This window comes from Talaromyces atroroseus, assembly GCF_001907595.1.
Source record: "Talaromyces atroroseus strain IBT 11181 chromosome Unknown scaffold_4, whole genome shotgun sequence".
In the NCBI taxonomy this organism is placed as follows: domain Eukaryota; kingdom Fungi; phylum Ascomycota; class Eurotiomycetes; order Eurotiales; family Trichocomaceae; genus Talaromyces; species Talaromyces atroroseus.
The window spans coordinates 148,162-168,042 of NW_017971436.1; the positions used below are offsets into that span (position 1 = coordinate 148,162).

Genomic DNA, 19,881 nt, shown 5'->3' on the forward strand with positions numbered 1-19,881 from the left:
TTATAATATTATTAAGATAAATAATAATGAAGTTATATAGATAATCTTTAATAATTGAATTAATATATCTCTAAAATATTACTAGTATATTAATTAGTCTAAAAGATATAACTAGATATTTATAATATCTATATTTTATTCTAAATATTATTTTCTATTCTTTTTCTTTCTTAATTCTTAAATAATTATATATATTAGTAATATTAAGTTTAGTAAATTATTTTTTTTCTTTAATCTTATCTTATATCTTAGTAATTAATAATAAAGAGTAAATATTTTTAATTATAATATTATTAAGCTGTCTATAATTAATATATAATTATAGTTTTATTATTTCCTTTTTTAGTATATTATTAATGTATTCTTTTAAAGCCTTATTCTCTAATTCTAATATTTAATATATTTTCTGTAGCTTTGATTTCTTATTTTCTATAAGTAGAATAATATAATCTTATTTATTATACTTTAATAATGCTTTATATATTTTATTAAATAAACTTCTAAATCTTTTATATTCTTTAGATAATTTATCTTTTTTCTAGTCAGTATCTTTAAGATTTTATTTCTCTTTTATAATCTTAGTAATAATTTAATATTATATCTTTAATTTATTAGATAATTTATTTTAAAATAAGACTCTTATTTATTTTTTATCTAAAGTGATTCTTAACTTTACTGACCTCTCTTCTAATTTAGTAGCTTTTATAGTCTAGGTTTTATAATTATATCTTATTAGATTTAACTAATTCTACTCTTAATAGATCTCTAGATTGTGCTTTTTTAATTAAAGTATATTAAGGATTATATTATCCCTTCTTAATTTTATAATATTAAAGTTAATATACTTATAATATATTCTAATATTTATTATAAACTATCTGCTTTCATTTTTAATAGTATTATTATTTATAAGTTATTCTTTATTTAGTCTTATTAATAATAGTGATTTATATTTCTTAACTCCTAGTATTCTTAGTTTATTTATAGTTTATAGATCTATATAATTTCTAATTGCTTCTAAATTAATTATTGCTTAGATATATTATCTTAGTATATTGACTCTAATCTTTAAATACTTTTTATATATTATTACTTTTAATATTTTCTTTTCTTCTAGAATAATAATAAATAATTATAATTAATTAATTTCTTATTCTAATTTTTTATCTTTTAATATTATCTATTTTTTTAAAAATCTATAGAGATTATTATAAAAGTTTAAATCTTTTCTTTTAAATATAACTTATTTATAGAATTCTATTTTATTATTTTATTTATTAATTTTTTTTTTAATTTCTCTCTACTTTCTTTGATACTTTTTATTTAATATATTTTATTTTTTAGAGATTCTTTTTTCTTTAGTTAATTCCTATTAAGTCTAATTTAAGCTTAATATAAGCTTCTAATTTTCTTAATTTTTAATTTTTATTAATTATTAAAGACTAAAGTATATCTTCTTTATCTTATTCCTTAATTTTTTTATAATTAATAATTTTTTTTATTTATTTTCTTTTCTTATCTAGTAACAGCTTTTTAGAGATTTAGTTTTCTTTTTTTTCTTAGAAAATTATACAGTATTAATCTTAATATCTTAATATATTAGATAGTTGTTATTATAACAAGCTATTTATAATAATTTTTAATATCTAGGGTGATCTACTTCACTATATTAGTATTAGTAATTGTTTATATATTCTAAAGTATTATTTTTCTATTCATCTTTGGTATTAATTTCTTTATATGACTCTAGTATCTTATTTTATTAAATATCTTAGATTCTATTCTTATCTTTTTAGATATCTTAATCTTTTTCTAGATTATATATATATTTAAGATGCATTATTTCTTTATATAATTATCTAGCTTCTTCTATCTCTAAGAAATTATTATAGATATTATTATATTTATAGATATTATATTTTTTATTAGTTATAATTTTATTATTATGTCTTTTATTATACTTTATAGTCTTAAATTATTTTTTCTTAATTACTTTAAGTTATTATTCTTTAATTATCTTAAATTATTATTTTAATTTAATTTTTATATTCTTTTTTATAGTATCTTTTCTTTTTATAATTAAAGTATTCTATCTTGCTTTTATTAAATTATCTTTTTAATTTCTTATTAATTATTATATTAAGTTCTATTAATTATAATCTATAAGAATTTTAATACTTAGATTCTTTATTTATCTAATTTTAATATCTAGAGATAAGTTTTATCTTATATCTTTACTATTCTTATATTTCTTTTCTCTTTTATCTTATCTTATAAAATTTATTATTAATTTTAATAGCTTGTTTAATGAATTTATTAATATTATTTAATTAATTTATCTTAATAAATTTTATTTATACTTCTTTTTTTAATATATTCTTAAATACTATAATAAAGACTTTATTATTATAGTCTAATATTATTATAATTTATTTAAATTATACTATTAATTATTATATTAATCTAGTCTAATATAATTATTATAATTATCTTTTAGCATTTTATATCTTATTTATATTTCTAAATACTAGCTTAAATTTTTCTTTAAATTATTTATAAAAGCCTAGTATTTTTATAATATTAATACTCTAGTTCTTTTTTTTCTTATTATAGTATTTATGAAGTACTAGTTTAATCTATTAAAAGACTTCTTCTATTAGGTAAGTTGCTATAAAGATTATCTTAGATTCTTTTATTTCTAATATTATACTATTAATTATAATATATATATTTATTTATATAAGAAAATTCTTTAGTTCTATTTATTTCTTATTAAAGATTTATAATTTTAATATTTTAAATTATTTTACTGTTATAATTACTTCTAATTCTTTAATATATTTTTAAAATATTTCTTTATTAATAAGAGTTACTATTAATTTAATATTTAAAATAGTTATATTTTCTATTATCTTAGATTAGTCTATAGATATTCTTTCTTTTATCTGAACTTCCTTGTCTCTTATAATAGTACTTATCTTATATTATTTCTTAGAGTTAAGATAATAGCTTTTTTATTATATGCTTAGATTTATTTTAATTATTATTAATTATATCAAGATATAATATAATAGATAAATTATATAAAGGTTTATAAGAGTAACTTATTAATAAGATTAGATATAATCTTAATTTATTAATAATAAAGATTAGTTAATTATAATTAAGATAAAAGAAATATTTTAAAGTATTATAATATTTTAAATAAATTTATCTTACTAACCTTCTTAGTATATAATCAAATAACTTAGATTAAAGAGCTATAAAGAACTAAATATATAATAATAAATAAATATCTTTATATATCTAGTTCTCCTTATTCTATATATTATATATTGTATATTTCCTAAAGTAAATAATAGAAAGTATATAATTCTCTTCTAATAAGCACTAAGCATTCTATATACTCTTATCTTATCTAAGATAAGGATATATCTTTTATATCCCTACATAATATTAATACATATGCTGTTGTCACTTTGTATACTCCATGTGTTAGTAATCCCTTATACACTATTGCCAACAGTTAATCCAGTACAAGCTTATACCAAATCATCCTATCCCTCTTCTGGGGTAGTTTCTCCTAGCGTCATGCATGTTGCTTCGTAACAAATAGAACGCTTTTCCGTAATAGTCGCTAGCCTCGACTAGTGTCATGCAAGTTGGTTTCGTAACACCTAGGTGTTGTTTCCTAGGAGATTGTTGATTTCTGAGAAAGCTAGCAAAAAGGGATAATATTATGCTCTGATTGGCTATATCCAGCTTACCGCCGGCTGCTGACTAAGTCTTGGCATCTACGCTAAAATTTATTTCATGAAATTTGAAAAGGCGGAAAACACTTGAAATTTCAATTTCATGAAATATTGGTAAATTTCAGTAATTTCAGGAGCACTATAACCGACTTGAATCAACCCTTGTAGGATAATAAGGGTATTATTACACCAAGGGGAGACTTTGATGTGCTCACAGTCACGCTAATATCAAAAAGAAAAAGACAAAAAGAAAAAAAAGTGTCGCCCCCACGAACATCCTTTCAGATGTTGGAAACCGGCAACAACTGAACCAACACTCTCCTGTGGTTTCACCGCTGCCTAGTACAGTACGTACGTTCTTATAATGCTAGGTGGCTTGTTTTGTGGCCAAAATAATACTCCTGAAGCCTATACTATATGAATAAAGTAGTAGGTCTATGCCGTGGCACAATCAACAAATATGGAGCTTTTTCACTCGCCCACCTTCGCTGCGGATGTGAAAGACTTGATGAAGCAGCATCATGTCCCCGGTCTAGCGGTTGCCATTATACAAGACGATCAAGTCGACTCGGCGGGATATGGAAATGCGTGTCTGCATCCTGAAATCCCTTGCACAGCGGATACACTGTTTGATATTGCATCATCTGCCAAATCTCTCACTGCTGCGGCGGTGGGGTTGCTAGTCGACGATAACGAGAGCTTTCCTGATGTACAGTACGACGCCGTGATGTCTACTCTTCTCCCTGACGATTTTGTTATGTCTGGAGAAGGGTATACAGAAGGAGTCACCGTGGAGGACATTTTAGGTCATCGGAGTGGGCTCCCCGGGTGCGTATAACTCTTTCAAATGGGGGCCGCCATGTCTAATTTTGCTAGCCACGATGATTCGTACATGAGTGTGCGAGCAGCACAGCCAGACAATGCTCGGTCTATTACAAGAAATCTCAGAAATCTCCCCGTCGCTGCCCCGATCCGCTCAAAATACATTTACTGTAATATGATGTATACTGTGGCCAGCTATCTGGTGGAAGTCAGAAGCGGGTGTGATTTTGCCACATTTCTTGAGAAGCGGTTCTTCCAGCCCCTGGACATGCAATCAACTACTCTTCAACCAAGCAGTGCACGAGCAAGAGGTTTGGAAGCCCGGATGGCAACTGGCTATACTTGGAACAAAGCCGACTCGGCATATCGTGGCCTGGAAAGTCCAGACTGCCCGGAAGGTCAAGGCGCAGGCTCAATTATATCAAGCGTGAATGACTTTATCAAATTCGTCAAAGCTTTGGTTAATCAGGAACACCCTATCAATCAAAATGTCTATAGAGGACTCACTCGCATGCGAGCGTTCGTGAACCCAGATCCAGCAAAGCGGAAGCGATACACATCCCCAGTGGCATACGGTGCCGGGTTAGATATTTACTTTTACAGAGGACATATGGTTGTCGGTCACAATGGCGTGTATTCTGGATTCGGAAGTCGTTTCTTCTTCCTTCCAGATTTCGCATTTGGCTCGGTCATCCTAGGAAATTCAGAGGGAGCGAATGCCGTTGCTACCATTCTGGTCCAAAGATTAATCGATAACCTTCTTGGGGTTGAGAACGAAACACCACATCACAACAACAAAATCAAAACCACGCAGAAGTCCCAGTCCAAATCAAAAGCAAAAGATACACAGTCCACGAAGAAAAATACAGAGCATCATAAAAGCAAAGATGGTGGTAAGAAATTACAACAAAATATTTCCCTACAGCCGCCAACGATGCCTCTGAGCGCTTACATTGGCCATTACTGGAATCCGGGGTATCATGATCTACTGGTTCAAATTAGAGATGATGCACTTTTTATCGATGCTACAGATCGTTCAATGGGATTTACCCTGAAGTTTGAACATGTGTGCGATGGAAAACACTTTAATGCGCGTATTACTGATTGGCTTGATGGCAGTGATGACTTGACCAAAGCAGAGTTTGTGATAGAACAGGGTCAAGTTATAAAATTAGGTCTGCGACTTGAAAATATGCTAAAGGAAATGACCTGGTTTGAGAAGAAAGAGGTTATTCCTTGACTGTATTTTTCTTAAGGTTACATCACACAACATCTTCGAAGATGGAACTTGCGAATGGATAACTAGCAATTGCATGTCAATAGCTGTTGAGAGCCTTTGATAAAGAGGCAAACCTGGAGCAAAGCGGGAATGAAAGACCTCTTTTAAGAACATAGAAGTATTATTTCAGGAGTAACCCGGAGAAAAAAAGTTACATTTTTCTGAAATTTCTTGTTAACGCTTAGATACTTATGGACTCGTGGGGGTGGTGTAACAAAGCTTATTGAACATGGATGCCAACCATATTGAAAGTGTGGTTTGGGGATCATATATTATCGCTGTTTAGGAATTTCCATACATGTATATTAAATGAGTAAAGGAATCTTGAACATTAACTCCAATCAATCTGGACAATAGAATAGCGAAGCGCCTTTTAAGCCTTGATATAATGACTAGAATAATGATTATGATAAGATGTATAGAAAATGAAACATGTGTTATAGGGACCACTATCTATGCTAACAGGAATTACTAAACGATAACATGTAGACTGAATAAGGGACAAGATACAACAAAGGATTGATAAGAAACAAGGCTTTTTTCTTTTGGCAGATTCCACAACTGAAAATGTTTCTTTCATTTCAGAAAATTGCATGGTTGTGTGGAAAGGCACTTTGGATTATGATGCTGAATAATATCTTTGTTTCAGACATCAACATCTCCACGAGAGCGCTTTGTCAACAAGGTCAGCTGCGAGAACCAAGTCGGGTACTCCAAAACATCCTCGATGCTAAGAATATGCCCTTGCCGCTCCATATGAGCTGAGATCAAGCTGGCAGTTATCAGGTCGCCACCAAGATCAAAGATAGTCTCACTAGCTTTGATCTCGGGGCTCAGACGGCGTTTGAAGGCATCTCTCCACGCACTATCCAGTGCAGATTGCATTGCTGTGGGGCTGATGCTCGCAACCATCGACTGTTCCTTGGTTTGAAGCAAGCCCAGAGGTTAGTTCTATTCACGTCAAGAAGTTCCCCTGCTGATCAGAGTGCTAGTTTGGATTGGCTTTTGTCCAGCTCCTAGGGGTGACTCGCCAGTTGGATAAAGTTGGCCAGAAGCTAGCTCGTCTTGCTAGAGAAATCGATGGGACAGACATATATTTTTCTATTGTAATAATAGATCACCATGTGCAAGGCGTCCAATAACATAGATGGATCTTTCATCGGGTGACAAAGCAATTCCGAAAATATCACCTGGAAAGTAGTTTGCTAGGGTGATGGTGGCTTTAGATGAGCTATTAAATAAATATAGAGCGGGTGGGTTGGACCCTATCCAATCTAGCCACGCGCCAGTCAATATCTGGGTCACTTGATGGTCAGGCCAACCTTACCTGGGGTCCTAGGCACGTCGGAAAATATGAGATCGCCGCTGCGAGTCGCCACAATGCTTTTCAAACTACCCTCACTGTTAGCATGGAGCTCAGCTAATCAGAAGAATGTGTTCTTACTTTGAAAAATGGTGTCCCTGGTAGTTGTTCAGCACCGGCGTCACCGTTAGGTCATTCATGTCGAGGGCGGCCACCATCGGAACATCCGGGCCGTTTGTTGTGATATATGTCATATTACCCTGAGAAGCAGCACTCAGTGACATGATTGGCAAATGAAGAGTGAAATTAGCGACCTAAAGGCGCCTCTGTTAGCAAACGATTGGACCAATTTTAACACCACTGACCGGATTTTTTCCAAAGTTGAGCGGCAAAACAGTCCCATCTTGAGCTATGATCAGCAGATTGTCACTCCCCTGGCTGTGTGTGAGGACATAATGACTATCGATTGGAGCTTGAGATAGGCTGGCGATACGCTCAAGCGTCGGTGAAGTGCCTAGAACGGAAAAGAATCCATTATCGAAGACGATAAAGCTAGTTTGGGGCATTGCCTGCAGTTTACCTATAGTTTGAGAACTGGAACCCACGTGGTTTTCACATGCTAGGACAAAGATTAGCCTTACTCCATTTGACCGCAGTGGGAGCCACTCCTACCTGCACCGACCGGATTGAGCGGAAGGATTGCTGTATTCTCAACAATTGTCAGTCCAGAATTGGTTTGACCAGTGACAAGAGGCCATATGGCCATTAATATTGCAATAATTTGATACATGATGTTGTGGTTCTGGGTTCAATGATCGATTGGCATTTGCCATGCTTTTATCGATACTAAATGTCCAGTGTTGGACTCAATGTCCACTTATGGATCGTATTGAAAACGGTCAGAATTCTGTCATATTACTACAGTTTTTGGATCTTAGTTTTGTCGTTTCGTAAGCTCGAAGTCGACCCTGTCCGCTTGGTTCCATATGTCGCTTCCAAGGCCGGTTTTGACCTTACATGCCAAAACTAATGGCCGTATACTGTAAAGGAAAAGCACAAAGGAAACAAAGGAAAGAAAATAAATCAGGATGTGGTCTCTCATTCGGACGCCACATACGCCATTTGCGTCCAATCAGTTGCTGTTAGAGGGTGGAAACTCCCAATCCTTTGTCTCCCAGGGTTGTGTTTTACAAACAATATACTCCCGGACACGAAAGGTTCCTCTGAGCTCAAGTTGGAGGACAAATCCCACAGCAGTCACCCATTATCTCCCCCAGGGAACCCCAAAAGGCAGGGTGGCAATAGCAAGATACTGATTGGATTTTACCATTAAATCAACCATTCAACGAAAGATCAGTGGTAAGTAAGACATTCTCAATCTAAGAGATATTATGATTAATTCCCATTTCACTAACACACTTTTCGTCCTAATCTTTACAGCATCAAACTTGGGACCATACGGAATCCAGAAACTATAAGAGAACGAGCTTCCCCGCTCCAAATGCGGCCATAGTCTGGCCTTAAACGGCGCTATGTGGAAAAGGCATTCTAGCACCAAAAGTCGCGCAAGGCCATTCAGCTAATCAATTGGCCTATAACACATCCAAGGATCAACACATGATTGCTTAAAGTCTAAACCAAAAAACCTCAAAGCCCCAGAGTCAGTATTTTGCGAGTCGCATTTCGTAGGACAGTAACCTTCAACTTAAATCAACATTAATTGTCGGAGTGATAAATGCTGTAAGTCCCCATAGTGTAATCAAAACTCAAGAGCCATCAAAGGCCACACATAAAGCATTAACATCAAAACCAATTAATATCTCAAAAATACTCTTGTAAAGATGCAGTATAATTTGGACATGACATATCAGGAACCTTGAAGCAATCGTGATTGCATATTTTGATTAGATAGTCTTCTGTTGTTAGCTAGGATTTCATATAAATAGAGCTCTTATCTTACTGTGGTTTGCTCTAAAGAATTAAATTGAACATATGCCTCAATCTCCCTAATCTTCTCCAGTGCTTGTTGTTCATCAAGACCAAACAGAAATAGATCTATATCAGAAGAAGGTGCTAGCTGGTTATGGTAGTAGATCCTAAATCCTTGTTATCCAATATTCATATTAATAGTAACCAGTGCTTATCTCTAGACTACAACTAAAACAGCATGCTCTCTAGATACTAGTAACAGTAGTACAACCATAGAACTCCCCACTACTATAACATTCTCCCAATTCAGTCTGTTAAGACATCTCTCAGTAAATATGTTCTAGTTTCCGGAGAAGTCTTCTAGTGAATAAACCATGACAGAAGACTTGTCTATCCTACAAACATCTTTATCAAGAGGGAACAAATATTTTTGCCGAGTGTCCAGGGGTTCTTGGTCTAGCCGCCAAGCATGGACGAGTATTGGCCCATTGGAGATAGCAAAAACAGGGAAATAATTAAGCACAGGAGGGCATTCCCCTCCCCGTCCCCTCGCAAAGATTTCTCTCGCGTTTTCCTCATACTCGAGGTAAAGGCGTACTATCGGCTCGATAGATAATCTGCTATCACAATGTTCGTTGAAATAACGAACGAAACGAGTCAAGGGAGCTGGTATTTCATTCATTTTGTGTGTTGCAAAAACCTTATTGTACACGGCTATGTAACTATCACGATGATCCGTCATTATATCCAATTTAAGCTCTAAGGATCCATTATTGGGCTTTTCGCTAGCAAGATTGAATTCGACTTCTCATAAACAAATTTGCTAAAACAATACTTCCATTATATAGCTGTGACTCTGAGAAACTCTTCGTGGATTATCTTTTCTTCAATTCGAAAATCAAGCACTGCTTTGCGTAGCCGCCCAGAAGCAAACTGGACCTCCCCAAGTACATCAGTCTATGAGCATATTCAAGTTCTAGAAGAAGACGCTTGTTTTATTCGCCCAGGGCAACCAGCGCTCCCATACGATGCTGTGCAAATAGCGTTTGATGCTGACGCTGAGTTGCTTGAAGGCATTATCTCGGGTAGCGCAAATGTGTCGGAAACTTCGGTTGAATTACCGTCGAGTATAGCTAGGATAGCTATTAACGAGCAAAGTTAATAGGCTTTTAAGATTAAAAGATCTAATAAGATAAAAGAAATAAGAATAAAACTTCTAAATATTTTAATTAATAGAAGATTATATACTTAAATTATTATAATTAATTTAAGATAACAGAAGAAAATTAAATATAAAATAAATAAGTATTCTTATATAATTTTTTTTTATTATAACTATTATAAAGAATCTTATAATTTTTATATAATAATTATTATAATTATTATAGCTTTTATTCTAATTTCTATAATACTCTAATTTTAATAGTTATAGATAATTTTTTATTCTATTATATATTAATTTCTCTTATCTATTAGCTATAATATTCTAATTCTCTAATAATTTTTTTTTTAAAAGCTGGCATCTTAATAGCTTAATAAATAGCTTATATTCTTTAGATATATAAAAAACTAATTCTAGTTTCTAATTTTTTGTAATATATAATTCTATAATTTTATACTAATTATATCTTTAAAGAAATTTATTTTAAAGAATTCTTTTCTTTTATATATTAAGTAATTTAAAATTATTTATTACTTCTTATATAGCTAATATAGCAATTTAGAAAAGACTTATATTAAAATAGAATTTTTAAAATATTATAATAAATATATTTAAATAAATAATTATTATTATTCTAAAATATCTATCTCTAATTTAATCTAAAAGTAGCTTATTAAGACCTAGAATAAAATTAAAGCTAATAAAGAAAAGACTTATAAAAAAATTATAGCTTTTATAGCTAAATTTAATTATTTATAAAAATAAAAAAAATTATTATAAAAGTATATTAATTAATTTATTTAAATAAATATTAAGGATATTAAAGAGTTAGAAAGATTAGAAAAAATAAAAGAAAAAATAAAAATAAAATAAATAAGAAAATAATAAGAAACTAAAGAATTTTTTATTATTATATTTACTTTATAAAATAATAATCTTATTTTTAATACTAATTTTAATCCTTTTATTTTTCTTAATTATACTTTTATCTCTATTTTTAAATCTTTTTAGAGCAATTTAAGTGTTTAATAGATTCTTATATATCTTCTTTAGATCTATATCTCTTTTATTTTAAAAAATAATAAATATATTCTTTTTTTAACTTATACTATAATATTTTTTTAATTTTATATTCTTTATTATCTATTATTTTATTTTTATTTATTAGATTGATAATTAGTTCTAATAATAATATATAAAATATTAAATATATTTATATTTTTATTAATAGCTAGAATTTATAATTATTATTTATAAGTTTTTCTTTAATAATAAATAATCTAAATTTAACTATATTAAATTTATTATTTAGTCTTATACTTTTAATATTAAAGTTTTTTAATTTTAATATTTATTATAAAAGATAAACTCTTTTTTTTTTTAATACTAATATATCCTTATATTTTCTATTATAATATCTTTTTATTCTTATTTTTATCTATTTAATATCTTTTAACAAATTATTATATATTAATTATATATATATTATTTAGATATTTACTTTATTTGATGTTTCTTTTTATTTAATATTTTCCTAATTTATTCTTAGAATTCTTTCTAGATTAGTAAAATATGATATTTATTCTATTAATATATTTATAGTATTATTTATTATAAATTAAGTAAATAATAATAATTCTATTTAATTATCTTAATTCTAATCTAAGTAATATCTTAGATATTATTTAACTACTTGAATTATTCTTTCAGTCTAACTATTAGTCTATTAATAATATATTATTAATAAATTATATTTTACTCTATAATTTTTTATAATTATCTATTAAAATTTAGATATAAATAATTTATTTTAATCAGATATAATTTTATTTAATAATTTAAATATTATAAATACTTCTTATAATAATAGTATTATGTATTATTATATTATTAAATTTTTTAATATTAGTTTTAGGATAATATATTTTATAAGTTTATTTATAATAATAATAATTTTAATATATATAATTCTTAAAATAAAATCTTTTAACTCTAATAAGTCTTATATAAAATCTATTATAATTTTTTACTATATTTTTATTAATATTTCTAAAATTTACATTCTTCTATATAGTTAATAATTAATTAATTTATTATAATTATAACTATTATATTTCTTAATATAATCTTCAACTAATTTTCTTATTCTTAGGAAATAATATATTTATTATATCTTTTCTACTATTTAATTAATTCATAATATCCTTTAATTAGTAAATTATAATTTACTAATTTTTATTTAAATAATTTCTATAATTATTAAAAATAATACTAATATTAATCCTTTTTAAATAATTAATTCATTCTTAATTATTACTTTATTATTATATAGTATTATCTATAATATTTTATTATTCTTAATAGCTTCTATTATCTTTTTATAAAAATCTTTATTTTCTATTATAATTATTATCTCTAATATTATTTTATTATTATAATAAATTCTATCTTTATCTTCTACTAGTATATTTATTTATAGCTACTATATTTTAATTATATAATTTACTCTTCTATTTAATATATTAATAATAATATTTTCTTTTCCTTTAATATATTTAATTTAAAACTTAAACCTTAATAAATACTTTAATTATTTAATTTATTTATTAATAAGCTCTTTAATTATTATAAAATATTTTAAATTATAATAATTACTTTTTATAACTATTTTTTTTAACTTCTTACAAATAGTATCTCTATTACTTAAATATTTTAACTATTATAAGTAGTTCTTTATTATAAATATCATAGTTTCTTTCTATAATAATAAATTATCTAAAATAGAAGATAATATATCTTAATTTTTTATTATCTCTTAATTATTCTAAAATAATCTCTAATATATATTTTAATATATCTAATTAAATTATATTTAATTTCTTTAGATTATAAAGTATAAGGATTGATGCTTTCTTAATTAATTTCTTAATTTTTTTAAATATTTACTATTATTATTCTATTTAATTAAATTCTTAATCTTTTTATAATAATTTTATAATTAATTATATTTTTTTTATATAATTCTTTAAGTATCTTCTAATATATCTTAGTATATTTAAGAATTGCTATATTTTATTAATATTTATTAGAATAGATTAGTTAAATATTATATCTTTCTTTTTAAATTAAATTTTTAATTCTTCTAGCATGTAAACTATTCCTAAGTAATTAATAATTATAGTATTAATCTTATACTTTTTAATCTTAAGTATTAATTCTTTATTTATAAATATTATTATAACTAGTTATATATGCTCTTTATATTCTTCTGAATTTTATAAGTATATAATAATATTATTAAAGTAGACTATAATAAATTTATTTAAGTATTTTTATAAAATATATATTATATATTATATAAACTATGCTAGTAAATTCTTTAAATCTATTAGTGTAATTATTTATTTAAATAATCCTTTATCTATAAGGAATGCTGTTTTCTAAATATTATTTTTAGCTATTTATAGATTATAATAACCCTATTAAATATTAAAAATTGTCATAATCTTTACTCTTTATAAAAGATCTCTTTTTTGTTCTTAATAAGATATCTTATTTATATTATCTATTATTTTATTATTTAGTGCTTTGTAATTAATAATTATTTATTTAGTTATATCTTTTTTATTAATAAATATTAATTATACTAATACTTTTCTATATTCTAATTATATATATATTACTTTATAAAACTTATTAGTAAACTTATTCTTAAGTTCTAATTTATTTTTTAATTTATGATATTACTTGACTAAGAATAATATAAATTCTTTTTTTAGTTTAATTTATACTTTAAATTCTTTATTATATATTGATAATTATTATTCTTTTTTTACAAATTGTTTAATAAACTTATAGTATTTTTTTGGTAATTTTACTAAAACTTCTATAAGTTCTTTTTTATATAATTCTTTTAGTTTTAGTTTTATCTTCTATATTTTTTTAATAATTCTATCAACTATTTATGCTTATTAGATTATCTTAATCTTTTTTATTTCATTATCTTTAATTCTTATTTTACTTTTATCACTTAGATTCTTCTGACTATTTTATAGCTTCTCTTTTTTTACTTTATTTCTATTATTAATATACATAACATTTTTAGTAAACATCACTTTCTATTTCTACTTATCTGTCTTCCATCCTGATCTTTTAATGTCTAGTAGTATACCAAGGCCTTATCTTGATTTCTTATATAGCTAAGTAATTTCTTTAATCTTCCTCTTAATAATCTTTATTTATAATATTATATTATTAACTACTATTATTTTATTTATCCAGTCAATTATTAGATTCTATATTATAATTATGTCATTTTAAATATAGTATTATAGTATTCTCTTAATATTAGTGTAATATTAAGTGTAATTATTATAATATATTGTCCTAATCTTATAATAATATTTAGTATCTATTTCTTATAATTTTAACTGATTATTTTTTTATTAATTAAAATAATTATTACCCATTTATTTATCTATATAATAGATATTTTAGTTTTTTTTATAAATTCATTTTTAATATAGTTATAAACTACTCTTAAATTTAATAAAATTCTTATATTTTTTTTATTAATTTTTACTAATATTATAATTATTTAATTAACTATTTTTAATTCTATAGTTATTATAATAAATTCTATTATAATTATATATTTTTCTTGAAATTATTATCTCTATTTAAAAAATTCTATTATATTAGTTATATGCTATTTATATAACTCTTTTATCTAATATTCTATAATTATAAGGTTGTTGTGATAGAGGTATATGTGACGGCCTAGTACGATTTGGCTTGGCGGCACACGGTTACTGCGGAAGTACCCACGGGCCGCCTCCCATAGACGAATCATATGCAGGGAAGATGTGGGGCTAGATATGCCTTATAGGGATTACCTCATATTTTAATTTATACTACAGATTACCAGAGGATCTATATAATATTAAGAAAGGTAAATAGCCTTTACTAGTCAATATTCTACATTATTAAAACCTTCTAGAAATCTAGATTACTAGGCACCAGCATATAACAGAGATAGTTTATAAGTATCTAGAATAAAAGAAAATATAAGTAGAAAAAAAAAGATTAATAATTATTTTTTTCTCTTCTTCTTTCTAATTTAGTCTCTTCATATTTAGTAATTAAATAGATTTAATATTATATTATCATATTAGACTAAACTTTTATTTATTTATTAATATTAATTCTTATAAATCTACAAATAGACTAACATCTTAATTCTAAATAATTTAATATACTTAATTTAAAATCATCTTTTTTTTTATCTTATTATTTTTAAACTAAGATCTAGATTTTAGACTTAAAAATCAAGATAATTTAATCACTTAAATTAATATTAGAGAAGTTAGATAAATACTACTTATTATATCTTCTTTTAGAAGTAAAAGATAATAAAGAATAAAAACCTTAAAATATTAAATATAAAATATTTAAAAAATATATAAATAAAAATCTAGCTATATTATTTAGTTAATTAATATAAGAATAGTATAAAAATCTATACTAAATTAATATATTAAAGAAGTAATAAGATATCTATAAAGAGATTATTACAAATTAGTATAAAGTAATAAAGGAATTAATAAAAGAATAAGACCTCTTATAATACTAATTTATTAAATTAAATCTCAAAGAATTCTTTCCTATTATTAGAAGTAGTAATAAAAAAATTATTAAACTTTTAATAGACTAACCCTAACTAATAAAAAAGATTTTTTCTTTAAATTCTAGCTTATTAAAGTTAAAGATAAACTAAAGATTAATATTAATTATTATTTAGACTCCTTAATCTATATAATATATATATAATATATATACTATAAAAAAGTAGTAAATCATATTCTTTTTTAATTCTAAAATAATGCCATTAAATTATATAAAAATATTAAAGATATTTTTAAATATCTTAAGACTATTTATTATAATATAAACTAAGTTATTAATATAAAGACTATATTCTATTATCTAGTTATAAAGCTAAGTGACTGATTTTAAATCTTTCTGTTAATATTTATATATTATACTTAAAAATCAGAGACTTTATATATATAATAGAAGGATAAGTTATATAATAAGCTAAGCCTTAAATTAATGAAATTAATGATTAAAGAGATAAATAATAATAATATCTCTTATTTTAAATTTATAACTTAATATATTTAGATAGTTAATTATTTAGAGTAGATTTAGGAAATTAAGAAGTATATTTATTTATATAATAATAGAAGAGATTAAACTGTAGGAATGCTATATAATTAATTTAATATTAATATTAGCAGCAGCTTTAATAATAATAGTAAGAAAGTATAATATAATTATTTAAGTAAGAAAGAATATATTAAATTCTTTAAAAAAGAAAGATGCTATTACTATAAGATCTAAGAATATTAAGCTAGTAATTATTCTTTTAAAAATAACTAATCTAAGAATAATATTATTAAGCAATTCAAGACGATAGATGAGAATAAGCAGGCTATTATTTAGAAAGAAGATTCTGATTTAGAAAATAATAATATCTAGAAAAAGTCTCTATCCTAAATAAAGTTTATATTAACTTATATAAATTAGATATTAAATAGTTGATAGAATCTAATAAAAAAAGTTTTACTATATTTATATAATTTGTCTAAAAAATATACTTAATATTTATTAAAATATTGATTGATACTGAAGTAAATAAATTAGTATTTATTAATATTTATTTAATTATATTACTAGCAAGGTTTTTTAATTTTAAGATAATATCCTTAAAAGAGCTAGTAAGGGTAAAAGAATATAATAGAAAGAGATAAAATAGAATTTTTTATATACTTAAGTTAATATTAATTATTAATAGAAGATATTATATTAAAATACTATTTTTAATTCTTAATATTAGAATGCATAATATAATATTAGATAAGATATAACTTGCTAAGCATAATATTTTAGTAGATTATTAGAACTAATAATTAATTTAGCTCAAAGATATCTCTTTAAAAGATTAAATTATAAAGACTAATTACTATATAATTTCTAGAGCTATTTTGCAATAGCCAAGAGATATTAATTTATAATATTAAAAAGATATGATATACTGTAATCATCTTATAGAAATAGAGGATTAGATAATAAAAAAATCTAATCTAAGCTGCTTCTAGACTTAAAACTTAGAAATAAAGAATCTTATTAACTAATTAGAAGCCTTGAAATTTAATACCTTATATATAAAGAAATTAGTTAACTAATTAGAAGAGAAAAAAACTTAATTAAATATTCTTTTATTTTTACTTAGAAAGACTATTCTGATTATATAGGGCTATATATATTAGTAAAATTATTAGAAATTATTTAAAAAGATGAAAAAGGCCTTAATTGAAGCTTTAAAAGAAGAAATAAAGAATAAATTAAAAAAAAAATTCCTAGATATAAAGTAAGAATAGATATATTAAGAAAAAGTTTAAGAAATATTAAAGAAAATAGATATAATATTTATTAGTATAGTAGGATTTAGTATAAGTGTTAAAATAAAAGATTTAGTCTTATTAATAACAAGTCTTTATAAGATTAATAATACTATTAGGATAAGAAAGGATCTGCTAGAATCTATAATATTTAATATTAAAGAAATCTAAAAATAATTACTAAAAGTATATAAGAATTATATAAATATATTTTTAAAGAATTTATTAGATTAATTACTAACTCCTAAATCTTATAATTATAAGATTGAATTAATTAAAAAGAATATATTAAGATATAGCCCTTTTTATAAAATAATCTTAGAAAAATTAGAAATAGTATATAAATATATCTTTAATAACCTTTATAAAGAATTTATTAAATTAAGCAATGCTTTCTTTGTATTATTAATCTTAATAATTAATAAATCTAGAGAGAGAATATAATTCTATATTAATTATTAAAAATTGAATACTATAATTAAAAAAGACTAATATCCTTTATCTTTAATTAATAAAGTCCTTAATTAAATTAATAAAGCATAGGTTTTTATTAAACTAGATATTTAGTAAGATTTTTATTAAATAAGAATATATCTTAATTTAAAAGATTTAATCACCTTTTATATATAATATAGTATATATAAATACAAAATAATACCTTTTAGAGTAATAAATAGACTAGTAATATTTTAATATATAATTAATAATATCTTTATAAATATATTTAATAGATTTATAATAATCTTTATAAATAACTTGTTAATTTATAATAAAAATAAACTTAAGCATTAAGTATATATTAAAAAGATACTTTAATACCTTTAGAAGGTAGGATTATAAATGGCACTCTATAAGTATAAATTCCATATTAAGCAAATCAAGTTTCTTGGATTTATTATTATACTAAATAATATTAAAGTTAATCTTAAAAAGATTAAAGCTATTTAAAGATAAAAGTCTCTAATAAATATAAAAGAAGTATAATTATTTTTAAGATTTTACAATTTCTATTATATTTTTATTAAATATTATAGTAAGATATTATAATCACTTAATTAATTAACTCAGAAAGAAATACTCTTTATATAAAGTAATACTTATAAAATAGTATTCTAGAAACTTAAAAAAAAATTAATATTAATTTTAATTCTTAAGTATTACTAGTATAATTTAAAAATATAATTAGAAATTAATGTTTTAGAAGAGATTATTATAGCAGTATTATTCTAATAATATACTAATAATAAGTAACACCTAATAATCTATTTTTCTAAAATAATAAACTCTATATAAGCTAAATATAATATTTATAATTAAGAAATATTAATAATAATATAAGCCTTGAAGATATAGTAAGCTAAATTTTAAAGATTAACTAGAAATAAATCTATCTAAATTCTTATTAATTACTAAATCTTAAAATATTTTATAATAATAAAGAAACTTAATAATAGATAAATATAATAGTTAGAAATCTTTTCTAGATATAATTTTTATATTAAATATTAATCTAGATCCTTAAATAAAAAAGCTGATGCTTTAATCTAATATATAAAGAATAATTAATAATCCAAGGAAAAGGACCCTTTATTATTATCTTTTAGCTAACTTAACCCTCAGATTATAAAGGAACTCTAAGAATAGAATTATATATAGAAAGCAGAATCTAAGTTAGAAATCTTAATTATTATAGATAATATACTATATGTTATTACTAGAATCTTAAAGAGTAATTAGGAGAGTTAAGAGGCTATAGAATATTATAAGATAGTTAGAGATTCTAGATCTAATTAGGATTTAACTAATAGTTAATTAATATTTAAAAAGAGACTTTATATATTAGATAAGAAAAATCTTAAAGTATAATTACTAAATAAGATATATTAATAATCTATTATTACTTACTCTAAAAAAAATAAGATAAAGAAGTTATTAAAAGAATAATATTATTAGAAAATATAAAATTAGAATATTAAGTAGTATATTAATAATTATTTTATATATAAGAAGATAAATATATATAAAGACTTATTATTAAGATTACTAAAGTTACTGTCTATACTTATTTAATTATAGTAGTATATATTAATAAATTTTATATTTTATTTAAAGGATAAGTGTAGTTTTAATATAATTTTTATAATAGTGGATTAATTAAATAAAAGATTAAG

At 24.1% G+C, this 19,881-nt stretch overlaps 2 protein-coding genes across 2 annotated transcripts, besides 4 other annotated features; one reads left to right on the forward strand and one right to left on the reverse strand.

Annotated features, from left to right (window-relative positions):
- Positions 1–3,420: part of a repeat region (Identified by RepeatMasker using a combination of RepBase library and repeat library created with RepeatScout) that runs on past the window's edge.
- Positions 3,421–3,611: 191 nt separating this feature from the next.
- Positions 3,612–3,676: a repeat region (Identified by RepeatMasker using a combination of RepBase library and repeat library created with RepeatScout).
- Positions 3,677–4,212: 536 nt separating this feature from the next.
- On the forward strand, positions 4,213–5,814 carry UA08_03947 (hypothetical protein; the record flags this gene model as incomplete). Its single annotated transcript, XM_020266824.1, has 2 exons — positions 4,213–4,580; positions 4,629–5,814. 2 exons carry the CDS (start codon positions 4,213–4,215, stop codon positions 5,812–5,814), a joined length of 1,554 nt encoding a protein of 517 aa, XP_020120585.1.
- A 684-nt stretch (positions 5,815–6,498) lies between these two features.
- UA08_03948 (hypothetical protein) lies at positions 6,499–7,946 on the reverse strand (the record flags this gene model as incomplete). The annotated part of the gene is made up of 6 exons (XM_020266835.1): positions 6,499–6,768; positions 6,997–7,058; positions 7,181–7,245; positions 7,298–7,470; positions 7,522–7,775; positions 7,829–7,946. 6 exons carry the CDS (start codon positions 7,944–7,946, stop codon positions 6,499–6,501), a joined length of 942 nt encoding a protein of 313 aa, XP_020120587.1.
- Positions 7,947–10,178: 2,232 nt separating this feature from the next.
- Positions 10,179–15,018: a repeat region (Identified by RepeatMasker using a combination of RepBase library and repeat library created with RepeatScout).
- Positions 15,006–19,881: part of a repeat region (Identified by RepeatMasker using a combination of RepBase library and repeat library created with RepeatScout) that runs on past the window's edge.